A 19,139-nucleotide genomic window follows, 5' to 3' on the forward strand; every position below is an offset into this window, starting at 1 on the left:
GCTGCTGTGTCAGCCTGATTACTGATAAGTGACACCTGTGTGTGTGATCCATTCACTTTGTTGCTTGTGCACGCAGAGGAAGGGTTTCACCCGAAACGTTCGTGTGGCAATAAACACTATAATTGGAGTGCTGTCCTGTACCTTTTGTACACAATTTTTTACATTTTTTTGAGGATTCAGCACCCATTCATACTTCTGAGGGTTGAGTGTGTTTGTTTGGACTTCTGATTGCAGTATGTAAGCCAGCATGTTTTTCTGGCTATTCTGACCCACAATCCACTGCCCAGCGGACTATACGTCACATCAGCTGAGCTGCAAACAGATGACAGCGTGTTGACAGGTGACTGACAGCTTTCAGAAGTTGCAATGACGGCTTACAGGAAATTCAAGTAAGTGATGATCAAATAGTAATAACAGGAATATTGTTTAAATGAACAAAATAATCAAAAGGACATAACAATGAAAATAACAATAACAGAGCATAGAATATGTTATAATCTACCTTGTACGCAGTTATAACTTCAAAGTTAAAATTACATACATTGCAAAGTAGCAACAACATCAGAGCTCTCCAGGTTGATCTCTGTCTCTGGCGATCTCAGTGACCGGCGTTTTATCTCCAAGGTATCAAAATATATGTGCAAGAGAGTCAAAGTTCAGGGCGTAATATTACGAGAAAGTAGTATGTCAACTGCATGCATGCAACAGTACGTACTTTCTAAGGGCAGCAACAGTTCATACTAAAAGTAAAAAGAAAAAGTATGCGATTCAGCACACACCGAATGCCTCTACATAGGGCCATTTGTGTTTTTGTGTCTGCCACCATAGCTCTCCTACACACTTGGCACACAGGAGGGGTTTAGTTGGTTGCAATCTGCAACCTCACCACTAGATGTTACTAAATCCTATACACTAGACCTTTAAAGAGGAACGAGTTCACTCGAGTCGCAACAAGAAATGACAGACTCTCATTTAGCAGCTTACCCAGTAGCACACAGCACACACCCCGTGAGCTGAAGAATGAGCGTAATAAAGAGAATTGAAAAACAGAACCAAAAAAAGTTGTTCATGGGTCAGTTCAATAGTCGCAGGTGAACAAAACAAAGCTGGTTACTTAAAAGAATAGCTCTTGCAGAGTCCTTTCATCGGCAACCAAACAGAGGAACGTCTGCATGGCATAGCGTACAATAGTGTGCAATAAAAAATTTGCTTTTGGGGCGTCGGTGGCTTAGTGGTAGAGCAGGCGCCCCATGTACAAGGCTGTTGCCACAGCGGCCCGGGTTCGACTCCAGCCTGTGGCCCTTTGCTGCATGTCACTCCCTCTCTCTCTCTCCCCCCTTCACACTTGTCTGTCCTATCAATTAAAGGCTGAAAACGCCCCCCAAAAAATATCTCTAAAAAAATATATTTTTTTTTTTGCTTTTGACGGTAGCTAAAATATTGGACGGAAAACCAAAAAAGAGTGAGAGCCGTGCAGTACCATGCAGTGGAATTGATTGCTCCCTAATGTTGGGACATTTTAACTGCACAAGGAAGACGAGGAAGACTACGAGGAAGACACCAAGTATATGCTAATGTGTGTGTGTGTGTGTGTGTGTGTGTGTGCGTGTGTTGGACNTGTTGGGACATTTTAACTGCACAAGGAAGACGAGGAAGACTACGAGGAAGACACCAAGTATATGCTAATGTGTGTGTGTGTGTGTGTGTGTGTGCGTGTGCTGGACACTTCAGACAGTGATTGACAACAGGATTTCTTTCCAAATATCAAACAAAACGATTAAAGTTGAATTTATCCTGGTGCCCTAGAAATTGGGGACTATTAATATAACATAAAGAGCTACAGTTCTGACGCTGTTAATCTGATGTGAATGTAAACACGTTCAAATTTAAGCTGAAAGTCTGAACAATTTGTATTTTACATCCAATTTGTTAGAGTGCAGAGCCAACACAACAAAACAGAGACACTGCCTGCTTACTTACTGCAAAGTAATTTTGCAAATCGCGTGTTTACCTTTTCATTCCCTCCACCAAAGCCACCTCATCCGGTGAGGAGGAGATGTAGAAGGAGGTGGGCCTGCCCTGGTGGATGCCTCTCTTGATGCCGTCCACCGTCTCCTCCTCCTTCACCTGCACCGTGTGACACAGACACAGCGCCCGGAAGAACAGATCCTCGTGTTCCTACAGACACAAAACAAACTCTTTGTCACAGGGGCGGAGACAGATGTTGTAGACATTCGAGGTTCAGCCCAAACCTAGGGGGTTGATTTTTTTTTCTTTCTCCCATTTACAGCAGCTATGTGCACTGTTTTTCAAGACATCTTAGATAAGAGAATGCCTAAATATCCATACATGGTTAGGGAAAAACATGAAACAAGAAAAAAATCATCCTGTAGGGCCCCCATCCTAATTTGTATCTTCATCATTCTAAAACCAGAACACAACATGACTAATTTTCATTCCTGCGACCCTGAAAAGACTGTTCCGTATCAGAGGTAATGTAGGAATTTGACAAATACAGCATCACTACTCTTAATGGCTGTTTATGTTACACTATGCTGGAGGGGAGCTCAGTAAAGTTTCCCTGTTTGTAATTTTTTCTCAATAGTGCATCATTAAAAAGAAATGCAAAAGGTCAGAACTTCTTCAGAAGCCCAATTTTGGTTTTCCCAGCATCTTTTCCATTTTTAACCCACTAATCCTGAAGTTTCTTTCCATTTCATGGACATGTTTGGTGCCATTTAGCAGAGGTGTGGACACAAGTGACATGACTTAGTCCGACTCAAGTCACAAATATGATAGCTTTAGACTGTACTCGACAAAATTTAAAAAAGAATTGCAACTCGACCTGGACTTTAACACCAGTGACTCATGACCTCACTTGGACTTGAGCCTTTTGACTTGAAAATACTTGATACCTTCCCACCCAAGCACAATGACTAAAACAGTATGTTGTTTAAAAAGTGTGCCATGAATAAATTAATTTTCCTTCATTTCCCGAACAACAAACATTAATGCCTTTGATTCCCAACAAGCTGACCCTTATTCCCCACATCCATTTTGTTTGATCCAATCTCACAGCATCCAGTCAAGTTACAGGACCATGAAGAACTAACCTTACGTTTCTGAGCGCAAGTCAGAAAAAATGATACAAAGATCATTTTGTTTGCATACAAAAATAAGAACAAAAAATGTATTGCTGTGTGCAAAACGTGGGGGTCAAAAATCACAGAAGGAGATGCAACAACTTCCAACAAACTTGACCCAACTAATAAATACAAAGAAGAAACATTTCAAGAAACATTCCCGATATTTGTGGATTTAATATATTTATTATATCATTGCTGCTGCTCCCCCTGCTTTAGGCTTTCCATGTAGGTGTGTGGAAGGGCAGGAAGGTTTGCTCTCTCTGTCTTAGGCTTTTCTCGTTTGCACGTGGAAGGGCAGAGAGGTGTGCTCTTTCTGTCTTAGGCTTTCCATGTGGGCGCGTGAAGAGGATTTCTGCATAGGCCTAGGAAAGGCAGAGAGGCCCCAGAACAGAGCCATACCGCCAAATATAATACTGCAAATGGAAATAAAGCTTTCTTTGGCTCAAGTGTTCCTGACTGAAATGGCATTACATTTGGTGAAGAGCTGTGAGTTGTCGAGGATTTGGGACTTGCAAAACAATGGCTTGGTCCCACTTCTGCTATTAAGTCATTACTGTGCTATTTTTTTTAACAATTTTTCCCAAACTTAGAAAGAAAACCAAGCAGCATATCTACAAAATCTTTTTTTCTGAAGTTTTCTGCACTCTAAGTTTTGGCAGAAAGTGCTCTCTCCTCTCTCTGGTCATCTGTGGTGGCTTCTGCTGCTCATGCTGACTACACAATTTTTCTTCTATTAAATCTAAACAAATCACTGTTGCTGCTGCCAGAAATGCACGGCTCATCACTTTTCTGTGTACCAGAGGACTTTTTCCCCCCATGTAAGACACAGCCAACACTTATGGGTTACAAAGGAAATGTCAGAGTGTTCATGAACTTTATACACAAGCTGCATCATTACTGTGTTTATCAGCAAAACAAGTATTTGTGTATATGGAAATGTCAGAGCTAATTACTTTAACGGTCCTCCTGCCTGAAAACGTGACATGTTAGTTAATCTTCAAGTGGCTCACTCACATTTCAGACTGAAATATGTTGAGAGTTTTCTTCACTCTTGTCTCCATCTTCATGCAGCAGCAGCGTTAGCACAGCCAAGAGTCTATTCATGCTGGATTTAGAAGCCTGTTTGGTTTAGTTACACACATACTTACTCTCCTGTATCCTCCAGGTGAGGAGTCAATCATGTCTATACTGGAGGCAGCGCTGAGGATTTGGCCGTTGCAGATGGCATGCGGGATGTAGACGTTCCCATCGACGCAGCATTCAATAAACTCCATGTTGTTCTCAGTGAGCGTGCCTGTCTTATCTGTAAACACATACTCCACCTGGGAGGGAAGGAAGACAAAGGGTAGGGTGAGGGCACGTCTGCAGATAGCTGAAATGCAGATGCAAATGTGTGTGTGCGAGTGTGTGTGTGTGTGTGTGCTCATGTACCTGCCCCAGCTCCTCGTTCAGGTCAGAGGTGTTGACCTGAGCTCCTTCTCCCAGCTCTTCGTCGAACATTTCTTCATCCCAGGTGATGAAATATGAGCCCAGGAATTTCTGCATCTCCACCGTCACGTACATAGATACTGGGATGATGTAATTAAATAAGACCATGAAGGCCAGGAAGTCTGTGAATGCTCGGATCACCTGAAGTGGGGAGGAAGAAAGACAACAGCAATGAAGTTATAGGGAAATTAGATTTGGGACTGGATGTCAAGACTGTGTTTTTAAAGGGACAGTTCACCCCCAAAATCAAAAACACATATTTTTCCTCTTACCTGTAGTGCTGTTTATCAGTCTAGATTGTTTTGGTGTGAGTTGCAGAGTGTTGGAGATATAAGCCGTAGAGATGTCTGCCTTCTCTCCAATATAATGGAACTAGATGGCACTCAGCTTGTGGTGCTCAAAGTGCCAAAAAATACATTTAAAATACTCAGCAGCAATGTCTCTTTCCAGAAATCATGACCTGGTTACTCAAGATAATCCACAGATTGTTGTGAGCAGTTTCATGTAGGAACTATTTTCTTTCTACCTAAAAACACCCTCAAACCAAATCACCATACAGAGGGAAGAATGCATCTACTGCGAGCTCACCTAGCACCACTGAGCTAGCTAACATTACAGCTCAGTAGAGGAGGACGCCATTAATGTTTACATCTTGGATACAGGATAATCAAGGATCCAGCCCACAATATCAAAATTCAAACTAAAATTATTAATATGTTTGTGGACTAAAATGTGGGGTTGGATTGTGTAAAAAGCAAACGAGAAATCTACAAATAGCAGCTTGGCATGTGTTTTGCATCCTTCATGATGTTTAAAACAAGGTTCAGCAGAGTGGCAGTAGCATCTTTGACGCCATGACAAGCCCTGTATGCAAACTGAAGTGGGTCAAGTAGTTGCTCAGTTTTGAAAAGGAGTTCTCTTTTTATCAATCAAGGAAAGACTTCATGACAAGGGAAGTCAGGGCCACAGGTCTATAAACATTAAAAACCTTGGGGTGACTGGCGTGTTGTTTTGTGTAATGCAATGCGACAGCTACCATTTGTTGAGGCCTGTGTGTTTACTCTGCTGGCATGCTGGTGTCTTCTAACAAATTCACTAAGCAGAGAATGAGCATTACCATAGAGGGAAAGGTTAGAAGAAAGAAAATAGTTCCAACATGAAACTGCTCACAACAAGGTCTGTGGATTATCTTGAGTAACAGGGTCATGATTTCTAGAGAGAGACATTGCTGTTGAGTTTTTCAGATGTACTGGCACTTTGAGCACCACAAGCTGAGTGCCATCTAGTTCCATTATATTGGAGAGAAGGCAGACATCTCTACGGCTGATATCTCCAACACTCTGCAACTCACACCAAAACAATCTATACTGATAAACAGCACTACAGGTAAGAGGGAAAATAAGTGTTTTTGATTTTGGGGTGAGCTGTCCCTTTAAGTTTAAAGGTTGATAAACAGACCACGTGGCGCTGGCGTTCGTTCTCAGTCCTGTGGTTGTACCAGGGCTCATCTCGGTCCGGAGACCACTGCCAGGCGTATTTCAGAACCGTGTTGATCACCGCTTTACTGATCAGGATGCACAGATACACGATCAGGAAGGCGTTCATCGACCTGCAGAGAGACAGAGTGAAGATCAGGAGGAGGGAAGAGGAAATGTACCGATCCCGCTATAAATCTTAATCATGCAGTTAAAGGAGTGGGGACGTTAATCATACTTTTCTACAGCGGAGCGCTTCTGAGATTTAGACTGGTAATTAAGCGCCATCTTAGTCTCCATGCCAGTGTAGACTGCAACAGCTGAGGGGAGAGAAACGACATCAGCCTTTCCTCTAACTTAGCTTGAACATGACGATATTCAAGAATGAGTCTGCCATAAATACCATAAATACGTTGTGTGTTCTTCAGTGTGGCTCCTCTAAGGAGCAAATTCTCAGCCCCGAGTGGTCTGCAAGAATGAAACAGACAGAATCCTCAGAATCCTTGGCTGTCCTTATTTCACAAACACCATTAAAGACATTTGATTAATTGAGAAAAAGCGTCGGCCTTGTAGAATTAAAGTACTCACCTCGCCACAGGCTCTTCTTTGTCCTTGTAAATATTGATGCGTCCCACAAATCTGCGAAAAAGTCACAGCAAAATTAAATCAAGAGTAGCAACAAGGGGATATCCGCTTCTGAGAGGTGGCAGATAATAATATGTTCACAAAGATGCATCAGTGAACATCAGTGTCACACTCACTTGTAGAGGTCAGGCTGCGGTTGTTCACATTCAATAGTGGCATGTAGCGAATCCACCTCCCGCTCTGTTCTAAAGGCCATGGTATCTTGTACAGCATAATAGGTCTGAGATAGAGAGGTGGAAGAAGGGGGGAAGGAGAAGGAGACAACAGAGGAAAATGTCACCCGCAGCCACTAATGAGAGCAGGGTTCATTTGACTCCTCCGTCTGGCTTCCAGCAGATTTTCTAAATGACTGGGTGAGTCAGGGAGGTGAGCTGTTAGAGACCGCTCCCCGGGTCAGGAGAGGACAGCACGCTGGGATGGTGAGCGCATCAGGGGGTCAACCCAGAGGCATGTATGAGGAGAGTGGGTGGAGTACTCTACGCTACACTCTGTGATGTGTGTGTGTGTGTGCTCAGCCATGCGTGCGGTCGTGTGAGTGACATCAATGAACATCAGAGTAGAAGTGAAAATGTGAAATGCCGTGCGTGACTGTGTGTCACTTCCATCATCATGTGTGTGTGTGTGAGTTCATGTGTTGATTGATAAGTATATGACTGCAACTACCAATTATTTTTACTACTGATTGATCTGCTTATTATTTTTTTGATTAACCATTGTAAGAAAATACTGACAAAGGCATCACAGTTTACATCAGCCTTAGGCGACGTCTCCAAATTGCTTGTTTTGTCTAAAACCAAACATACTGTATAATAAAGACAAGCACCAAATTCACACATATGAGAACTGTTTGATTTTTTTTTTTAAAAAGTCTTTTAGCCCACTTGTTTTTTAAAGACCTACTGAATCATACAGCTTTACTGTTTTAGGGTGAAGATGGTATGTTTTTCATTAAAGGGTTAAGTTCTGTGTTTTTCAACCTGGACCTTATTTTCACAGGTTTTTGTGTCGAAGTGACTAATTGTGACAAAAGATTTTTAAATTGATTCAGTATTGAGTGAGAGAGCAGCAGCAAAACAGGCTGCAATGTGACCGCAACGGGCATTTGTGCACTGACAGTTTACGTTCACTAAGCGGTTGTTTTTGTCACCGACTGGCTCAGATTGTTATTGTAAGTGTCACAGCCTTATGAAAAGGATCCCTACAGAGATGAGTCTTTTTTGTTTGACCAGAAACAGCCCTGAAGTTGGTATCGGCAAACCCACCAGACTCCATTTCAGGGTGCTTTCAGATCTAGAGTTGTCTTGCTTTGGTCTGAATCAGGGACTAATTTTCTTACAAATGCTTTGGTCTGAATCAGGGACTAATTTTCTTACAAAGGTGCATACTTGCCTAGAGTTGGTTCATGTTCTCACGGCAGCATTTACAAGCGGACCAGATCAAATGCCTTGCGTGAGAAAGCTGCTCTTGATTGGTCAGAATTTCCATGTAGGAAAAATCCAGGAAGTAAANAAACGAACCGCACCAGAGTTCGTTTGTAACCAGACTGAGACCACCTCTTCAAGAAGGTCTCAGTCTTTTGGTGCACACCTGAGTGTGATCGCTGTGTTCACACCTGCCCAAACGAATCACATTTAGGGGGCAAACGAACTTGAGTTCAACTGAACCGAACCAATGTTTCTTCTATCTAAAGTGTGTTTATGATGATAAAATTATTGTTTATTTCAGAGGAGATTAAGGGTCGCTCAGTACTGGACTGATTTAAAAACTGCTGTCCCCATTAGTCACTTGGAAACAAAACATGCGAAAACAGGGTTGTAAAACACCAAAGTCACCCTCTTAAAGTTAAAAGACACAGAATTAAAATCCTGCACTGTTCCCGGCACCTTGTGGCTGGACTCCCCGTCCAGGCTGGTGGTGGTGACATAACACGTCCCATCATCGCGGCTGGAGGAGAGCAGGATGAGGTCACAGGGGAAAGTCTCGTCCTCCTTTACCACGACAATGTCCCCCACCTAACAGAGCGGAACAGACACAGCACAGACCCCATAATGGCTTTCACATCAATAATACATAAGAAGCATTTTGACGAGAGCGCCACGTAAACACAGATAGTAACAGACAAACAGACAGACCTGTGGGGAATCATCTGCTCAGCCTTTACTATTCCTTTTTTTTTTTTTTTCCAAAGGATTGAGAAGTTGCATAACGGATTATGCGAGCGGAGCAGCTTAAGCTCTGATAAATCCCATCTCCACGGTGACCATACACATGACACACGCTCTCTGATTTTGCATGATTAATATATTCATCATTATTCCTTTTCCCGATCCACACTCTAATCCTCTCTGTTTGATCTACGGCACTGAGAAACCTTGGTACAGAAAACGCTGGGAGACAGACAAAGAAAGAACAAGACAGAGTTTCAATGTACAATGTCTTTCTCCACCAATGAAATCCAGGGGAAACTACTGCTATGGCAACACAAACTATAAGCACTCTGTAACCTTTAAGGCTGGGAGGCTGTATTGAAACCTTTCTCTAAGCTGACCCTCCTCATCCCGCACAGCATCTGCACACTCGACAGGAGCAGCAGACGCAGCAGAAATTAGACGTGGTGAAACAAGACTGAGATATACCGTATCTGTGCATCTACATAGGAGGTGCTGAGCTAGACACTCACGTTATGTAGTCTGACACCTCCATTTTCACACCGGGATGATATAAGATACATATCTGCAGAGTAATACACCAGCCCAGTGATGCTGGTTCATGTTTTTTACATCACCTACCAGGATTTAGGACGACTGAATAAAACAAAACAATATTAATGGGCGTCTTATTTACTGTATCATGATGCTACCATTCTTGTTGCTGCTCAATAGTCCCAACAAAGTAACACTGTTATTGCCATTCATCTCCATTGTAGAATCAGGGTCTCTGCAGTGTTCACCAAATTTAATTCAAGCCTTTTAAAGACCTTTTTCACACTGTGTAAAATGCAATTTGAGATATTTTTCAAACTCATACCGGGCAAATTATCACAGAAAACTGGTAGGTACAATTATGTATTATGTAAATATACAGATGATGCCTCTAGTGGCCAACGCAGGGAAGTGCATTTCTTTAAGGATGGATAGAAACTTGATAGAAACTTCTTGTAGCCATGTTGGAGAGGCTAATTTTGTCAGTTTGGTTTGGAATATACGCTCGGAACATTACCGGGACAGAAACAGGACCTGCCAGGTACGTGGCATGTTTTATTAAGTATTTGATTAAAAAGATGAATGAACAGCTGAATGAGTCATAATGACGATCTGATTGTGTATAATGCATAACCATATTTTAGCAAAATACCATTACTAAGATTCCCAGTGTGTTAAAACTAGATAAACACGCTGTTTTTAATCATACAAACTCACTTGACGATCAACATAGGCAACTGCACTGAAGGAAACACCCTGTTAGCTGGTTAGCAGTCTGTTAGCTAAGCTAGTATTTAAGCTAATATTATAGCTAATAAGCTAATATTTCAGTCCGGAATTTGCCTCGAGTACGTTAAAATTTCGTAGAGACCGCATAACAGTGGGCAGGAAATCCAAAGTGTGGGATCATTTTGAGAAGGTGAAGGACGAACCCAAGGTGATATGTAAACTCATCTTCATTGGTCGACTACAAACATGACGTATCATCTGAAACATGGAAGTAGCTACATGCCCATTAGCCCACAGCGTCATTAACAGGCGGCTCGCTCAGTGTGTGACGTGCACTTGTAGATAAAATATAGGCCAGTGTTACTGATACTATTCTTTCTCACACCTTCAACTCAAACCATTGTGTTGCCCCGCCCAAAATATATCATTTAATAATTAAATTAATATCGTAAACATGCGGGCGACTAGTCGACTTATGGCTCTAAATGACGACTATTGGTCGACTAGGAAAATTCTTAGTTGGGGGCAGCCCTAGGTAATATAAAATAAAGCAGATAAAATGTATGATTTTGACTTTGGGGTGAACTGTCCCTTTAATATCATCTATGGCCTTTTATCAAGGAAATTAAATTCAGCACTTTTTAAGATTTGCAGATGCGTTGAGAATCATTTATATAGTGAAGCAGTGACCACAGACAATTGCTAACTGTGCATTCCCACCAAAAGATTCATGAGCGTCATAAGCAGCCAGCAGCCATTCATTTTCAATGAACACTCGCGACGAAGAGCGTCACTCGCGCTGGCTGCAGCGAGCGACCGCGAGCAGCGCGATGCCAGCGACCTGAGCGTCAAGCTGAAGTTGAGAGAAGCTGAACTTTATGCAAATGAGCAGCGCAGCCGCCGAAGCAGCAGCGAGCAGCAGCCAGTTGCAGACCATGAATATTCTCAAGGCGGGACAGTGAAAGAAAGAAAGAAAGAGATCTTCTGCAGCGCAGCTTGAAAGCCCCGCCCCTTGGCAGCCTTCTGCAAGCCATGTCAGAGCCGCCAGGCAGCGCGATGCCAGCGACCTGAGCGACCGCTGGCGATTTTGAATCTTTTGGTGTGAATGCACAGTAACACCTGACTGGATATATCTGGGATACTGTCAGTTATATCAGCACTTGTTAGTCAATTTAGATGAAGCTATACAGCTTCAAGGTTATACTTGTTCTGACTGTGTTAATGCATTTACCCTGCAAGTATGTTTCATTTTGCGCTATTACATTTTTACATGATGTCATAGAAAATGACAACACATTGACATCAAACCTCATAAAAAGAACAAAACTTAAAATAGACCATTAATAAATATGGTGAAGTCGAAGCCAGCCTGGTATAGATTACTCCTCTGTGCCATAGACCTCCACTGTGGACTATTCAGAACATATAAATGAGCCACACAGCTGCTCTGGGTGACGTGTTCATTCATTACACTGAACACAGGCACTGTAGTTTATTTTGAGTCACCTCCACATTCAAGGCCCTGCTGTCGTAGCTGCTTAAAATAGTCTGCAACAAATAGTCAGTCTGTTTATATTTTCTCAAAGCTGCACTGCCCAGCTGCTTTACGGGATTATTTAGCTTTCTAAAATCTATGTGTATTTGTGACACATTTTTAAATGTGTTCAGAGGGGATGAATACACTTGGGATTGGCACAAACAGGGTGGAGAAATCATTAAGTATTGAGTGGCAGCTAATACATCTTGCTTTCATAGGTTCGTTGACAGTGACAAGAATATATAATAATGTTTTATTCTCTAACACCTCTGTCCTGGTGTATTTGGCAACACCTAGTGGTAACTGCACATATACATTAATGTCCCAGATTTCTGTGCGAAATGACATATGAGTCGACCACTGGGGGCAGCAAATACACCTCGAGCAGCCTCTTTGTAGATGTATTCTCTACTTGTTTGCACGTATATCGAGGCAGCTGTAGACTGGTGTTAATTTCGTTGGCGAAAACTATGACGAAAATTGTTCATCAACAACCTTTTTTCCATGACGAAAGTAAGACGATGACGAGCTAAAATAGATCTTGATAACAAAAACTAAGACGCAATCTATGTTATATTTTCATTGACTTAACGAGACGAGACGAGACGTGACCAAAATGTCAGTGGTGGACTATCTGACATCGAAGCACCAGAGCAGCCATGCTTAATCTTCTAATGACAGGCTGGTAAACTCCAGTAAATAGTCTACGCCAGTATGTTTCGCTAGCAAGCAAAAACACTCACACAGCGAAGCAGTGTCAGCTTTTCGTGCTAGTTTTCTGTTGTTAAACGTGGACCTCTGGGACTTTAAATCATTCCCTCCATTTCTGGATTCATCGTCCACTGAAGTTGTGAAGATTTCCTCACAAATTCAGCGTAACACGAGGTGATTAACTGATGATTTGGAGGGTGAAGTATTCCTTTATTAGGAGGATTCCTTGCATCGCTTTGTTATAAGAAAGAAGGCTAAACGGGGCATTCGATGTCTGCGTTTCACGAAATCCCTTGAGCGTGGGCGCGCAATTTGTAGTCAACATGGGAAGGGAGGTCTCCAAGAGTAACAAGAAAAACCACTGCATAGAAAGGCAGTAATATTGCAAATAATACTGAATGTTATTACCGAAAATGCCGGCCATAAATAGTATTGAAAATGTGTTTTGATATAAAATAAGTCAAATGGATTATAAGCAAGAGACACGATACTATACTGTGATCTGCTGTTGCATCAGAATGACATAAGAGAACATCACAGGATGATGACAGGAATATCCTAACTTGTGAAATACATCAGTCCTGTTCATTTGCCAAGGGACTCTTGCATGGTGCACCGGGGGGACACTGTAATTGTTCCTCTACTACAGTTTCAGAGCAATTAATTGGTGGCAAAGACAAGAGAGAGCAAGAGAGGAAGGAAACAAAGTTAGAGAGGGGACTGCGGAGAGAAGAAGAAGAGAAGGGGGGAGTGTGAGAGGCAGTTATAGAGAAAGTGAGCTATGCAGCAGTACTGTAGTGTTGCTTTGTGGCCTCAGGTGCTATACTGCTCTAATGAGGCCATTCTTACCCGTAGCTTGTGACTCTGTGTCCTCACCACCTTCCCCTGCTGCACCACGTCCACCGGACACTCGTTTATAGAGCAGTCAGCCTTGTGTCGGAGCCAGTCCTCATAGCCCTGAGAGAGCAGCGAGAGAGAAACAGGGATAGAGAACAAGATTGTAAGGAGAGAGGAAGCCAATGTGTTTGTTGGCAGAGGGGAAACGGCAAATATAGATTATTGTGTGCAGAGAGAATCGGGGCCAGAGCATAGTGTGAGATCAAGAGAGACGGAGGGGGAGAGGTGAAAGTCATACTCTGTAATTAATTAGCATTGTGCTCCCTGAGCTTAGTGACCTATTCCTGGATTTCTAGCCAGCACGTCATGTTTTAGATTTATGCCCCAGCAAAACTCAGGCTTCCTTAGCCAGAACAGCTCCATCTATCACTGATAGTACCCCATCCCTCAGTAGCGGGACGCAGTAGAGAGGATGCGTCTCCCAGGGGCATGGGATGCTCAGCTAGAGTGATTAACAGAGGAGACCATTCATTATCATATTTCTCACATCACCAGACATATTCAATGGCATGTCCTTTCGCTGAGAGAGGAATGTGTATATACAGATAATAGAGCAGCCGATTGGTAGAGAGAGTGTGTGTGTATGTGTGTGTTTGAGGCCGGGAGTTGGTGTGTGTGTGAGCGGGCAATTGTTGCAGGCAATATTTCCCCCAGAAATGCGAGCATGTTTGTGTGTGTCCTACCTGTTTTATTGCGGTGACAGTGATAACAAAGAAGAGGGGCAGGCCGCTGGTGACTGGGCTGGTGGGGGTGTCGATGATAAGCTGCAAGGGAGAGGAAGAGTGGGAGGAGGGGTAGCAGGAGGGGGGGGGGGGGGCAACAGAAAGGAGAGGGGAGAGGATGCCAAGTAATACAACGCTGAGTAAGGAAGTGCAGCAGGGAAAAGCTTCTGTAATAAGGAACCAAGCACAAGTCCAGCAACGTTAAAGTATCCAAGTAATCAAATACTGTTTGATTTCCTCCATCTGCACTCAGAAAGTCCATTCAGAGGTAGTTAACTTGCGTTTTTGTTTCCTTCCTTACTTTTATAGACAGTTCATGTGCATAATGTGGAAAGCAAAACATTTCAGTCTACGAAAACAAAGAGTACAAACATTGCTGCTGTGTGCCACTTTGCCCCATTAAGAGGGTGTAGTATTTCACATGCTGCTGTTAAAACATACAGCACACAAACACCCAACACTATGTTGCACTCTGGTGACTGCTGGTACTGGCTGCCCCCTAATAGTCGACCAGAAAGATAATTATTTGGCAACATTTCATTTGTTGCTTAGTCGCAGAAAAAAAAAAAACTCCATTAGGAGTTGCGCCTTGTCAAAATAAATAAAAACCTATATGACTGGACCATGTAGGACTTTAATTTGGAAGGACAGACACAGGAAGAGGCGGTTAAAGACACACCATGTGTACGACCTCTCTCATCTCCATTGGTCGACTACAAACATGACGTATCATCTGAAACATGGAAGTAGCTACATGCCCATTAGCCCACAGCGTCATTAACAGGCGGCTCGCTCAGTGTGTGACGTGCACTTGTAGATAAAATATAGGCCTATATTAATGAAGGTTCATTAGTACGGTTTTGTATTTCTCTGTAATGTAGCACAGTGTTAACAATGTTACTGATGCTATTCTTTCTCACACCTTCAACTCAAACCATTGTGTTGCCCCGCCCAAAATATATCATTTGATAGTCAAATTAACATCATGAACATGCAGGCGACTAGTCGACTAATGGCCCTAAATGACGACTATTGGTAGACTAGGAAAATTCTTAGTCAGGGGCAGCCCTACTGCTGGTAAAGACTTCCTTGTATCCTCCTCCTCCTCCATGATGACTTTGTCCTTGCATGATTATTCAACATTTGCTGCAATATAGTTGCTCAAGGAAAAAGCCGCTTCTCTTTGATTCTGATTTAGACAGACAGACAGACACTGAGCAGTACAGCTCTTACTGTTACAGGATAATGTGATTTTATCAAGTTCAAATTGTGCTGGTAGTCCTCATCCAGGTAACCTCGAACACAGGTGCACTATCTAATTGTTAATCTTGAATAACTGCTCTTATTTTGAAATCAGGGAACAATGAGAGCAGGGTCCAAACTGCTATCAGCACTCATGTCATTAACAAGCTTACAGAGACAGCACCTTTTTACCAGCCATGAGTTAATTTAAGGATATGAGGACCAATAAATATCTGGAAAAATTAAAGAACAGTATCTTAACTATGAAATGGGTTAAAGGAGCTCTTTACGATATTCTGAATGCATCTATGAGCTTGTATACCTGGTTCTCACCACAGACAAAGTGCACCAGAGTTCGTTTGTAACTGGACCGAGACAACATCTTCAAGAAGGTCTCGGTCCAGTTGTGTTGGTGCGCACCTGAGTGTGATTGCTGTGTTCACACCTGCCCAAATGAACTGCACTTATGGGGCAAACGAACTTGACTTCGATTGAACTGAACCAAACAGGGCAGGTGTGAAAGAACCCTACATAACGTAGGCAGTGACAAAATCTGAACACAGCTGAAGACCCATGAAAGACAATGGGTGTGAACAGCAATGTTTCACGGCTGTCCACTTGTGTCCAGATCACCAAAAGATGTTAATACCAGGTATAAGCAGGTTCTATGATAAACAAGCAGGCGACTAGTCGACTAATGGCCCTAAATGACGACTATTGTTCGACTAGGAAAATTCTTGGTCAGGGGCAGCCCTAGTTTAAACCTGCCTCAAGATTCTGAATCTAATTTAAGTTATTTCAGTTACCTGCGTATGAAAAACGAGGTAGTGTTCAGCTGTCAAACTTCTCCAGCTGCCCTGAAAATATCTTGATGCAAAGCCATGCGCTTTAATTAAAGCTAGGCCAGGTATTTAAAAAACAAAGCACAAAATGGACATAGAGATGCAATGTTTGTTAGCTATTAACAAATGGACAGCTGGGAGAGTATTTTCTATTTTCTCAGAGCTTTGGTGCTGTATTTTCATACTAAACAAAGACAGGTGTAAAGAAATAACCACTGCTTAAATCTCACCTGGACCAGAAAAATAACCAAGAAGTAGAAGTTAGCGATTCTTCTGAACTGCTCAAACAAATTCTTGGGTATGAAGTTCCAGAAGGTGTACTGTGGGACAGAGTGACAGCAGAATTAACGTCACACACATAGAAACAGAAGGGTAAAACAATGGCGCATCATCATTTGGTCCCTCTGGCGAGAGAAACGTTGACTCGCAGCTTGACAAACGCAAGAAAAGTGAAATGTGTCATGCTTAAAAACGTGGCCACAAAAGAGATTACATGGCTGTCTAAGTATGAAACAGAAGAACAGCGTGATGGTAAACAATGTTATGGCACTGATTCAGCCGCTGCGGCTCGCTCACCTTGGAGGAGACGATGCGGTTGTCGGGGTAACGCTGAGGGATGTAGGCCTCAGCTCCCGGAGGAGGTTCTTTATGCCCGATGTACACCGTCCGACTGTCCACCCAGATCTCCTCCCCCACACACTGACGAGAGAGAGATATATGTAGAGTTATAAATAGAAACACAGGTGGAGAGAAAAAATGGGGTTAAATCACACTGTTCTGCCTTTTTACTATTATTATGGGATATAATAGCACCTATATGTGTTACACCTCGTCATCTTCCTTCTCTAACACATCACAATAACACTAATATCTCTTTACAACCATTGTTTTGACAACACAGACTATATTATTATTATTATTATATAACTAATTACATAATAGAAATATAAAGCAAAATAATGTAATATTGTGGTGCCCAGTATATCAGTGGGTAAAGTGTCCAATGTACAGAGGCAGTTTTCTTGCCACAATGGCTGCAGGTTCAATTCTAAACCACAGCCCTTTGCTGCATGTCATCCCCTCTCTCTTACCTTTTTATTTCTCTTAACTCTTTTATTGTACATCTGTATCCTTTATTATATTTATATTTTATTGCTCTGTAAAGCACTTTAAATGAAATGTACTATACAAATTAAGCTGCCTTGCTCTGCTTTGCTTCTCTCCCTCTTTCATGCTTAATAATCTGTCCTGTCACAAAAAGGCAAAAGCCAAAAAAATAATAATTTAATATTAATGTTAACCATGATGATCAAAAATAAATTATAGATATCATGTTAATAACAGACACATATGATAATATCGTGTCAATAATTCAGCGCCTCCTCCATCATTTACATTTCTTTGCGTTCTCGCTTTGTCTCCCTCCTCCGACACCATCTGGCCACCTTTTCATTGTCCTTTAATCCTTTAATAGGGGTGGGGATCACCAGAGGATCCACGATACGATAAATCATATTGCGATAAAATATATTCGGTATATTACCTTTTTTCCAACTAAATTATGTCCCTAAAAGAAAACTCTGTCAGCATCTGTTTTATCCTATCTACCTGTCTAGCTGTGATAGTCTGGTGACCTGTACAGTTGCTACCTGTTTTCAACTTAATTTATTCATTTATTTATTTTAATTTAACCTTAATTTAACCAGGAAGTCCCATTGAGATTGAAAATCTCTTTTACAAGAGAGACCCAGCCAAGGTAGCAGCCAATCAAAACACATTAAAAATTTAAATTATGTCCCCAAAGGAAAACTTTGTCAACACTTTTTTTTGCAGGAAAATGTACGTAGTAGACTGAAAAAAGCAACTATTATTCAAATAGGCTACCTAAAGTTTCATTTGAATTTATATAATACACACAAAAATATTGTAATACTATACTGCATCGACTTTTCCCCCCACCCCTATCAGTTACAGTGATGAGCAGTGGAGGAGGAAAGGAGATGCTCAGGTGGATAAGCAAATAGACACATATGATAAATCATTTTTTATACCACTGTAAACAGTTTAGGCAGTTAAATGTATCACTGCATCCCTACCAAATGTAATAAGGTTCAAATGAATTAAGACTGAATTAATCATGAGGACGCCGTCCCTCATCGTCCTGGATTAAACAGTGCCGTCAAGAAACAGAATGTTACACAACACTGTTGTGACACTGTCACACGACTTCAGTCATTTCTTCTAACAAACACTCTCACAGAGCAGACTGGGCCGACTGAAGGATGAGTGTGTTTGTTGATGTGTGGTATCAGCTCTGAGTCACACAAGTGTGGATCATTTATCTTTCCACTTCTTCCTGCAGGACCTCACTGCAGTCTGCGGTCTGCTCCGTCCTTCCATTACTCTTCCACACACACCCAGAACACTTACTCTGTTGGTTTTACTACAGCAGTCTGACTGTTGTAGTAAAACCCTGATGCAAACGCACATTGGATCGCGTGTACGCAAACCTCCATCTCAGTTCTACTCTCATCTATATCACGTTTAGATCCCTGGGGACTAACAGAGTGCATTGTGGGACTTTAGTGCAGCTTTTTTTCCCAAGGTGTCCTTCATCAAACGCTATTGTGAGAAGAGAGCTTTCCAAGAAAAAAAAAAACAAGAGTCATGAGACAACGGCATTCAGCTGTTTGTTTCCATCTGGCTTCCTACATGGCTCCTAATGCTTTGGCCTGAGTGGGCAGTGTGAGCGTAGCCTTTGGCAGAGCAGCCGGCCTGACACAGCTCAAAGCAGAAGTGTTGACCATTAGCAGAAAAGTTCTGGAACAAGCACTTCAGTGGAAGCAGCGCTTCACTGCTTAAAATGTCCTCAACATTTTGGCAGAGATGTCGCTCATCACTGCCAATGACCAAATCTTTTATTGTTCAGAGTCCACATGGCTCCGCAGTAACCTTGTAGACTCAAATCTGTAAGTTTTAAAAACTTTAAACTGGAGTACAACT

The 19,139-nt window shown here is 42.1% G+C and overlaps 1 protein-coding gene across 4 annotated transcripts in view; it reads right to left on the minus strand.

The window, feature by feature from the left end:
• Nucleotides 1–19,139, minus strand: part of LOC126392576 (phospholipid-transporting ATPase IH-like) — a 52,894-nt gene that overhangs the window by 21,060 nt on the left and 12,695 nt on the right. For all 4 annotated transcript variants that reach the window (XM_050048019.1, XM_050048020.1, XM_050048022.1 and 1 more), the window contains exons 2-14: nt 16,713–16,835; nt 16,367–16,456; nt 14,014–14,094; nt 13,283–13,390; nt 8,638–8,766; nt 6,871–6,974; nt 6,698–6,748; nt 6,513–6,577; nt 6,348–6,429; nt 6,093–6,243; nt 4,578–4,775; nt 4,295–4,468; nt 2,012–2,178 (exon numbers count right to left, since the gene is read on the minus strand). In XM_050048019.1, coding sequence (XP_049903976.1) covers nt 2,012–2,178; nt 4,295–4,468; nt 4,578–4,775; nt 6,093–6,243; nt 6,348–6,429; nt 6,513–6,577; nt 6,698–6,748; nt 6,871–6,974; nt 8,638–8,766; nt 13,283–13,390; nt 14,014–14,094; nt 16,367–16,456; nt 16,713–16,835 — 1,523 coding nt within the window. The remainder of the gene's footprint in view (nt 1–2,011; nt 2,179–4,294; nt 4,469–4,577; nt 4,776–6,092; nt 6,244–6,347; nt 6,430–6,512; nt 6,578–6,697; nt 6,749–6,870; nt 6,975–8,637; nt 8,767–13,282; nt 13,391–14,013; nt 14,095–16,366; nt 16,457–16,712; nt 16,836–19,139) is intronic.

Source organism: Epinephelus moara, chromosome 7, assembly GCF_006386435.1.
Source record: "Epinephelus moara isolate mb chromosome 7, YSFRI_EMoa_1.0, whole genome shotgun sequence".
Lineage (NCBI taxonomy): Eukaryota > Metazoa > Chordata > Actinopteri > Perciformes > Serranidae > Epinephelus > Epinephelus moara.